General features: G+C 37.7%; 1 protein-coding gene across 1 annotated transcript; it reads right to left on the bottom strand.

Moving 5' to 3' along the window:
* Nucleotides 1-769: 769 nt before the first annotated feature.
* bco2l (beta-carotene 15, 15-dioxygenase 2, like) lies at nt 770-8,824 on the bottom strand. Its single transcript, XM_020935413.2, has 12 exons — nt 8,743-8,824; nt 6,799-6,976; nt 6,442-6,653; nt 5,905-6,020; nt 5,705-5,807; nt 5,215-5,355; nt 3,478-3,638; nt 2,983-3,153; nt 2,389-2,526; nt 1,464-1,646; nt 1,249-1,359; nt 770-1,130 (listed from the first exon to the last, which is right to left on the bottom strand). Exons 1-12 carry the CDS (start codon nt 8,771-8,773, stop codon nt 1,014-1,016), a joined length of 1,662 nt encoding a protein of 553 aa, XP_020791072.1. The 5' UTR covers nt 8,774-8,824; the 3' UTR covers nt 770-1,013.
* Between the last annotated feature and the right edge of the window lie 1,509 nt (nt 8,825-10,333).

The raw sequence follows: 10,333 nt of genomic DNA, 5'->3' as shown, positions 1-10,333 counted from the left end.
AAGCTTTATCTAAGGTCAGAGGTCACAATATGTCTTCCAGTCAGCCATGGCCTTTGGAGACAGTGCCGGTGAACCTGATCATACAGATTACACAAGCAGTTACGGGATAATTAATGAACATCCAGGGAGACCAATGAAGAAGATGTACAGGGACCAGGCTGGATGGGGCCAATCTGCTGGAAATTACCAAGATAAAAAACAGAGCTTTAATCTGTAAAGTAGATGTATATGTTTAGTGTATAAAATTCAATCAATTATAGGAGAGCAAAACTGGATAGGAATAAACTAACTACAGTCAGTTTCAAATGCTTTAGACTGACAAGAGTTTCTACTTAATATTCAATGCAAAACCTCTGATTTGACAGTCGTTAGTGTAGAGGTAAATGTGGCGGCTAACTACACTTCCCTGTGCATTTGAGTGTAACTGTGTGTGTCAACATTGCTTTGGTTTGTTTGGAGCAAATAAACTACAACAATATTCTGATGTGACCTCTACTAGACTGTGTGGAGGCGATTGACCAGTGAGATCTATTTGTTTTCCAGGCATTTCAGCCATTGTCCATTTCTATCACATTACTTTGACAGAAATTGAATTTCCTGTGATGCATTTTTATGTATCCTAAGTGCTGTCTGTTCTCACTGGGAATATAGCATTTCGTCTGTATTGATGGTGCTGAAACACTTTAGGCTTTAGACAGAAACAGGGAAATGGATATTTTTTTAATGTCGTATTGACTATTTTTATTATATATTTTCACAAAAAGCTCCATATTTGGAAAATTCCACTCAGGACTGGAGAGCGGTAAGACCGTACAGAGGACAAAGTTTATCAGTTTTCAGAGGCCACTTTGGACTTCCCATCTTGTGAGATTGTCATCTTTCTAACCGTAATGGCAGGACAAATCAGGACATCACTGAGTTCTTTTATTTACAGTAGAAGATGTTTAGAGCAAATGATAGCAGCAGAGATACACTGGATCTATTTCAGACATTTGCTGGAGACAGGCGCATGTCTAGCCCATCTCGTTAAACACACCATGGGTCCCATATGGAATATTGACAGGCACCTCAGCCCTGCCCAGCTCTGTGAATGTCTTGGCATCCAGAACCAACAGAAAAGTACTTTTCTCCTGGAAGAAGAAGGATTTATATTTGAGATCACAGAGTGCCGTTCACTGTAATATTGGCTCCCATAATTATACACAATAAAATCTTGGTTGAAAAAGTTTGGGGATTTTTACAACTTACTCTTCTTGGAGTGATGATGACAGACAAGACCACTCCATCATCCTCTTCAGTGGCCTTGGGCGAAGCTACAAAGACAGGCTCAGACGGGTACAAACCAGGATAACGCCACACCTACATTTATTACAATTTATTTTGGAGATTTTTCAGGCCATAAAATCATCACATAAACAATTGTTGACAGATGAAGGAGAAGAACAGGTTACACAGAAAGAGACCTTTAGTTCCTTTGTGTGGACGTCCATCTTGAGTAGGGAGTCACTGAAGACATGTCCAAAGCCACAGGAGTAGAAGTAGCGGTAGGGTCGGCCGTTGTACTGAGAGTAGTTGATCTGAGGGAACTCAAGGCCCCCATACTGCAGCAGTGTGTCATCATGTAGCTCCTCATGAATCAAAAACACCTGACAGCAACAGTGTAGTTTAAAGACAACAACAGTGTAGATTAAAGACAACAACAATGTAGTTTAAACACAACAACAGTGTAGTTTAAAGACAACAACAGTGTAGTTTAAAGACAACAACAGTGTAGTTTAAACACAACAACAATGTAGTTTAAACACAACAACAGTGTAGTTTAAAGACAACAACAGTGTAGTTTAAAGACAACAACAGTGTAGTTTAAAGACAACAACAGTGTAGTTTAAAGACAACAACAGTGTAGTTTAAAGACAACAACAGACTGGGTCTCTGAGCTTTTGTGACAACAAATTATTCATTTTCTTTCCTTTCATTTCAGGTTTACAGTGTAATATAATGTGTCGATGTATATTAATTTTGGCTTTCTTTGAATATAGAATTAGGTTTCGAATGCCACAATTGATATAAGTCGAGTCATTTGAATTTGGCCCATAAAAATCCCCACATGGCGTGAGAAACGGCAATTGCTGCACAAAATAGTGGGCTCTCAACATGACATGCTTCTCTCTGTTGTGCGCCGATGCACTACATTTGCACACCCTGGATTCACTGTCTACTCACGCTGGATAATTGCAGTGAGTGACTGTGTGGGAGGCCATGGACCCTTTTTATCAGAGTTATAGACTTCTTTCTTTACTTGGTACGATGAAAAACAGACACACTCTTTTCTGATTTAATAACAGCATTGTTCTTGTGTATATAGTAAAATGTCCTCATATGTATTACCTCATTGGACTTGGTCTTAACAGCTGTGGCTGTATAACCACTGAGAGTCACAAGATTTTGGTCCAGTGGCATCTCTTCATCAACGTTCAGAGGTAAGACATATCTCCTTGGAAGGTTTCTGCATAGGCTATTGTAAAACTGAAAATAAAATTATAATTATACAGTGAAAGACCAGGGGAAGGATTTTAGAAGTACTTATAACTTCTGCCTACTCCTTCTGAGTACAAATGCTTAAAAATCCATTCAGTGTGAAAATATTTTGATGTATAATTTGTTCAAAATAAATAGTTAATTAATAAACACTAATGAACACACCTCAGACACACTATGACATCTAATGGCAGTGAACTACTCCTTGTGTGATTCATCTGACTCTGCTCCACTTTAACTGGGCCAATTAAAATACTGAATTATACACAAATAAGATTTTCACAATTCCCTAACCCAGTAAATTATCTGATCTTGACTAATTTTGTCTATGATTTAAAGTGTTTCTATTGACATGCTATTGTATGATTCACCTTACTTGCTACTGGGTAAAAAGTCTTATTTGTGTACTATTTTAAATTCAATACCAGTTTGAATGATTATTACCTTATCCATTTCCTCTCCGGATTTTCTTTTAATATTCTCCAATGTAAACTCTCCAATCAACTCTCCATCATCTCCACAACACATGTCCATCACCAGAAACCCATTTTCTTCATATGCATTGATCTGATGCAGGGCGAACATAGGTGCACACTCGTACCTCACTTTACTTCTCTATCAAATAAATGTTAGAAAAAAAATGTTATGAACAAATTAAATAAAATTTTTCCTTGATTGAGCCTCTATTGTGTGCATCCATATTTAGCTCTTATACACCTAATGGGTCTGCCGTGTAATGAGATGTGAGTAACAATGCATGAGGAAAGGCCACACCATCAGAGTGCAGTTTCATCAAAATAAATAAGGGTGCATGAAGAGATTAGCTTGCAATTTTTCTCTCTTGTTTTCTCCATTTATTAGCTCCCTGTGCACCCCAGATATTGTCTATTCCACTGTACACAGCAGACTTGTCTTTGCAATAGCTTGGTTCTGACCCACCTTGCCTGTATGTCTGTTGACCAGATGGAAGATAGTGTTGTATTTGGGCTCCCAGGTCATGATTTTATGGAAGCTTTTGCCCTGAATCCGGTACAACATGAACTTAAGCAAATCCAGTTTGATTGGCTGCTCCACAAACACAATGTAGTTCTCAGACATGACTGCAGGAGAACACAATAAACAGAGTCTGAGATTAGAAACAAACAAATTATGGTAACATGTGGAGATAATCACATTTCTGTCAATGGTGTTTTAGTATAAAGCCAAGTTGAATTTCAGGCTCATACTAAGTTATGTTGGATATGTTATGTGTACAATGTACTAGATGTCATGTCATGTTAGCACTTGTCTACATTTAATATTAATGCTCAATGGCGCTGATGTAATTATAAAGAAGTAAGTAATAATCAAACATAATGAAGATTATATAGTACAAGTTTTAGTAGCCTTTTAGTAGCCTTTCCTTACCATGTATTTTACATAAAAAAATATGAAATACAGTGGTCAACACCAAAGGGTAAATTATCTGTTACTTTTCTAACAACATATTGCTGAAGTTAGTGATTAAACATGGTATTTTTATGGGCCTGAGCTACAGAAGGCTGGCTCATCAAATGAATATGTTGTAGAGACTGAATAATGGACTACTGTAGTGCTTTGAGAAGCTTTTCAAAAACCCAATGTCTGAGCCATTCTCTTTTTAAGAGGCTTTGAATGGCAAAAAGATTATACCACCATGTGGTTAAACTGGTATCATGACTTATTTCAGGCTTCATGATTTGAGAAATAATAATAAAACATGCCACAACCAAGCAATTAAAGTTAAGCATTTACTCCAGGACCTTAATCACAGTTCATGAAACACATTTGGGAATTCATGTATGGTGATATTAGAGTCACTTTGAATGGGGCAGCCTAATTCTATCAGTAGGGGAGAGTCTGTCAATATTATGAAACATACCTGTCTCTATACCGCACACTGGCAATGTATAAATGAATGACAAATATGAGTTTGGGTATGACTCCTGTCCTGGTACAGGTGACATTGCTTCTTCTATGAGCGTTTGAATGTTCTATCACTGTAAGATTACATGGAGCCAGACTGTCTGGTAAGTGAGGATGGTCTGTTGGAAATAAAAACAGTGATATAATGAGGATACTGAGCTAGAATGAAAACAAGCTCATTTAGTCCGATGCTGGATGTCGCATGTGCTGATTGGCAGAAGCTCTGTCCTTTTGAGTTAATATTAAGCACTCTGTGAAAACAATTAGCCACATCTAAACAGCATTAGGCCCCAGAAGAAAGCTTATATAGCCCCTATTAGATTTCATTAAACATAGAATTCATATGATTCATCAGCCACCCCAGAAAACAAAACCTTTTATCCATGTGTGTGACCCTCAAACCAATGGATGGAAGGCATAAGTGTTTTTGTCTATAATTACATTATGAGGTAATATGAAAACCAGTCTCAATGCACTTGACTTTAAAGCACCATCAAAGATGTTGTATTTATCCTCTTAATTAGATTTACAGATGTTTCAGCAGAAATCGTAATGCCCTGCTATTTTGATACTGGTTTAAATTTTCCTAAACTGTGTGTAACAACTGAAATGAGTAATTAAAAGTTTTGACTAAAAAACTTTAAAAGTGTTAGCATGTATAGCAAGAGAAGCAGCGTGCATGGTATTTAAATTGAGTATGGCCTGAGATAGCCTATGTGCTGTTTATCTCACCAAAGCTGTGGTAATAGGACGGTTTCCTGGGTTCAGCGGCAGGGATGGAGCAGATTACTTTGGCCCCGCTCAAGTCTGCACAGTCTGTCTTTGCTGCTGTCTCATCAGGAGGAGGCACTCGAATGATGTTGTAGAAAAAGCCTGTGGAACAAAAACAGACAATACTAAATTCTGTAGATCTATTGTAAAATTCTCCAAAGTACTACTGGGTAAATTGACTATGTTTTTTTTTATAGTATGAAGTATTCAGGTATAGCACAATGAATCAGTATACACACTGGCCACTTTATTAGGTACCAGGTAATTTGAGGCAGCAGAAGCATGCATGCATGGTCAAGGCAGAAGTTCAAACCAAGTTATTTTGCCTTGTCAAAAATCTGCAATACATACATGTTATTCGAACTTGTAATAGAGACCTGTAAGGGAGCTGTGATTGGCAAAAGGCGACAATACATGAAAATATGTTTTTATATTCTGTTTTACAACATACCTTGTTTGCCATAGGAGTTGCCCATGTTGTATGTGGCTCCCTCTTGGTCATAGTGGGGATGGGCTGTGGCAGAGTTGACTGCAATAAATGAACTCCAGTCCACCTTAAATGGATAGAGAAGCAACTTTAGTGTTCCTCTTGTTCTTATTATCAGCGTTATAAATCGACCAAACACTTGGGCGCAGGTGTTACTGTCTTACCTTCTCTTTTGTCTCCAGACTTTGTGGGTCTATCCGTCTCATGTAGTTGGTTTCTGTGCTGACATAATAGTCTCCCTTGTACTTGACAAAGTTCACACTGGCGTTATCTGTAGCCTCTGCTCACACATACAGAAAGCAGCAGGAATATGTTAAATTAACCTCAGCCCATCTGTCTTGTAGATACAAGTGAAATATATTTTACATTCATTTCTTTCCTCCTTATTTCTCAAATGCAAGTCTCGCTTTGAATTGATCTTTCCCTTTCAGACAACTGATGCACAGTGTTACTCAAATGCACCCGCAAACACACTTATTGACTTGTTCCCTTCACTTAAATAAGGCCATCCTATAATGTGACTCTGGCATCCATTAGGCCTCAACAGACATTTATAAGAAATTTTTGATTAAGTATAATGAATAAAGTGTTGCTTTACTCTTGATCTGATCTGATTTGAAATGTAATGGTTTTGTTTACAATTGCATAGACTGGTGTTATACAAAATGTAATCACAAATTATTAAATTGTGATATACTTACTTGGAATCTGGAAACGTGAAAAGAAGCGAGCAAAGATGTTTTTGCATGGGTCGGGCATAGCCATCGTCCCAAACTCAGTCACCACAATGCGGTTCTTTTCTGAGTTCTGGATGTATGAGTCACTCCTGAGGAAGCGACTGCTGTATGTGACATTCCCATCGCTTATATGGAACCTGTGCATCATGGCCATACCATCGAACCAGTGCACATATCTGAAAGTACACAGGGGAAAGTACCAAGAAAAGAGAGAATATCATACCAACACAGTTAACTTCACTCTTTAAATTAACGGAGATGCATTAAATTTTAATAATTACAGATAAGACAAACATTTATTTAATCTCTCAGTCATTTTACCTGTCATTTCCAAATTCAAACTTTGCAGGGCCATTTCTGAGGAAGCTTCCATTGATCCATGAGGGGATGTTGCCACTTACTGTGGTGGGGATGGGGTTGGGCGTTTCCTCCACAGAGGTCACGAGGGGTGCCAGGCTCTCCAGCCCGTTGCCCTGTGGGCACCGCAGCCTGCTTGAGACTGAGCAGGGAGCACAAGAACCGCCACTGATTAGCTATATTCAAATACAACGACATCATGTAATTCATCCAGATAAAAGAGGGGACTCTTTAGATACGCTCTTGATCTAAGACTGAACCGATGCGGCACCTGAACTTTTGAACCCTCCCCCTAATCCTGCTGTAAAACACCTTCTGCTCAAAGAGAGATTCTCACTACACTCTACACAACAGAGAGGACATTTTAAAGAATGAAACTTTGAACACTGTGAACACAGTAAAATTAACTTAATCTTTGTAAATGTATCTTCTTTCCTTCTGTCTTTTCCCTTCCAGTGCTGCCATAAAGAATCCTCTCTTCCAATTATCCAGGGTGCGGCGATCAAAAAACATAGAATTCCCCTGTGGCTAAAATAGTAATTAGTCAGTTTTTATATAATGTTTAAATAAGAAGCACCTTTGTGCCTTTTTTAAAATGTAAACACACTGACAGTTTTGAGTTGTGGACTCTCTGGGGTCATGCCCTGTAGATAACACCAGTACTATCTACCACCTTAACTGTTATCCAAGAACCAGTTTAGGTTCATTACCGTATATCTGCACACATAATGGAGGTTGTAAAATATATATGAGCCAGGCATGATTAACTAAATCAAATGATGGCAGTCACAGGCTGAGCTGGGTACAACAGCAAAGACATTATTTTGACTGTGGATGAATTGTTATTGCAGCCAATCAACGAGGCAGAAGAAATGTTCTCTCCCGTGACACCAGTAGAACAGACAATAAAGCGGACAGTGTGCCATAAAAGATAACCACTCCAGGCTTTAGTGTGTTGTCTCTGGGTTTTTATAGAGTTTATGGCAAATGAACCTTGAATTTGAACATTTGTTTTTGTGTTATTTGGCCAAAACTAAAATAACAGGAATTGCTCCATGCTGTATGTTTTTATTTTCTGGCAGTAGCGATTGAAAAACCATTGTAAGAAAGGGCTATTGTTTAAACGTATTCTTGTGGCTCAGCACAGCATCAATAAAAAAGTACATGACCTTGGTAGATTCATTATATTCTTATTGCAATTATTTTTTATCTTAGAAATATGGCAGCTGGTTGTCATCTGAACCAGCTGAGTCAGACTAAAAGCTATTAATGAGACATTGTACATGTTCTTTCAAAAGGTTCATATTCAACAGGAGAAACAGAGGGAGGGGGACAAAAGAAAATGCCAACATGTCTCTTTTGTAGCTCTGAATGGAAATGAGAGAGAAAAGCATTAAGTTTAAAACAAAGGCCCTGTCCGTCTCTGCACTGGCACTGGCTTTGAGGATGCTGGTTAAACATTGCTGTTCAAATGTAGCCAAATCCTAATGCTATCCATGTTATGTTGAGAACTTGATTTAAACTTGATTTTGTTTGTATAATCTCAAATGGTATTCCTGCTGCATGTCATTTGTAAAATGATTCATGCATCTGCCAGCAGTGAATGGTGAAAGGGACTAGATTTGTCTTAGGTTACACTTTATAATAATAACCACATTTTAATAGCCTCGAGCCAGCATGAACATAGACTTCATTCATAGTTAACACATGTATTAAGAATGATTCAGGCTTGGTAACTACTTAAATAATACCCTAACAGTCCATTACAAAAGCATTGTAATGGTCTTAAGTAGTACTAAGCCTGAATCATTCTTTTAAAAATGTGTTCTTTATGAATTAAGTTTTAAATAGCAAAGGCTGTTTTGTGTATTTCCCTCTCCTTTGTTATGGAAAATGGGCTCTACTTACTGTGAGATGCAGTCTTAACGGCCTTAGACATGGCGAAGCTCTGTGCATGTGATCAAACGATCGCAGGATTTATACACGCCCTCATATGACCTTTGGAACCTGCACCGCCACTTCAGGAAGGAAGAGAATGTCCCTCTGTTTCAAAACACAAAAGCAGAAGACACATTACTGCAGTTACACAATACACTGCATTATTTATGTGTTCTGAGAATGTAAAAAAAGAAATGAGGTCAGATACAAGATTTGACTTTGCACAGAATTAAGGGCTGCAGTAGTGGACAGTAATGAAGTAGAACAATAAAAGTACTTAAGTAAGTGTTTAAGATGTCTGCACTTTACTGAAATACGCTGGATACGATGAAGACAATAATATACATCTAGGCAGATAGATAGATAGATAGATAGAAGAGTAACAGCTATTTAACTGTTTCAAAATCACTACATTTGACGCTTTAATGGGTCTCAAAATTGGTCCAAAATCCTTTTACTTTGTACTCTAAAAGAATACTTTTACTGATGTCGATTTTTCATGTGATACAACAATTAATGAAGTACTTCTTTCACCCCTGGTGGACACGCTGTACGTGATTATGCAGTCCAAACTCACTTGATAATGTATCAGTTATCTGAAACAGAGTCCACTCTTTCTTTCTAATCTATAGGTTATTAGCACATATGGGAGAAGTATTTAAGTAAAAGTAACGTTACTTATGTGCAACGTTGTGCAATTGTTTGTGTACACAGCATGATTTGTGTATTAAATAATCATTCCTAAAGTCCAAATCACAATGGAAATGTGCTGCACAACAGCTTGATATAGAAGCAATTTAATCTTTGTACAGCAGCGTTTTCAGTAGCCAGATTTTAGTTCAGTAAAAACATTTCATCCCTCCTTGAACAAATCTACTCAAAGGTGTTGATAAACATAGATATATTTTTTGCACATGAACTCTTTGGTCACTCTTTGGTACCTAAAAAAATCACAGAGGGGGTAAAAGACCTTGCATTAAAATTGTTGTTATTAGGTATAGTGTGAAATCACATCATTTAAATATGCTAATAACCATAACAGTGAAAGTGCCAGTTGGGACAGAAGAGCAGCACAGTGCATATGAAATGACATGGAGTGCACAGGATCATTCAGATAAAGTCAATCAGCCCCAAACCTTCAGCTCAAACTCAAACTCAGAGCTCAAAAATGCAAACGTGACATGTCGATACAGAGCAGAGGAATACCAGTCAGGTCATGAAGCACTCTGGAGGTCTAATTAAACCAGATTTTGTGTCCTGCTGTAATTGTTTGTGCCTGTCTAAAAATATTTTATTTCAGAACAAGATGATTTAAACTTGCTTGTGTCAGTTTGTATTTAGACAATATATTAACATGTACATTGTTTTCATCTGAATATAACATATTTTTCAAATCAAAAACTTGTAAGAAAGAGCCATGTGAGTTACTATATGGTGTTTTGGAATCAGAGCTGACCATGCAAGGGTAGTCCACTCTGTGCTTCACTTGTCCATTTTTAAAAAAAGCTGTGTCAGTGGGCAAATAATCCATGCATGTGAATTCTAGCTATGTGCATAAGGG

The sequence above is a fragment of the Boleophthalmus pectinirostris genome, unplaced genomic scaffold, assembly GCF_026225935.1.
Source record: "Boleophthalmus pectinirostris isolate CB_2022bp ecotype Guang Dong unplaced genomic scaffold, ASM2622593v1 HiC_scaffold_4, whole genome shotgun sequence".
Taxonomy (NCBI): domain Eukaryota; kingdom Metazoa; phylum Chordata; class Actinopteri; order Gobiiformes; family Gobiidae; genus Boleophthalmus; species Boleophthalmus pectinirostris.
Note: the sequence above shows the minus strand (reverse complement) of the source record. Positions and strands in the feature narration are given on the sequence as shown.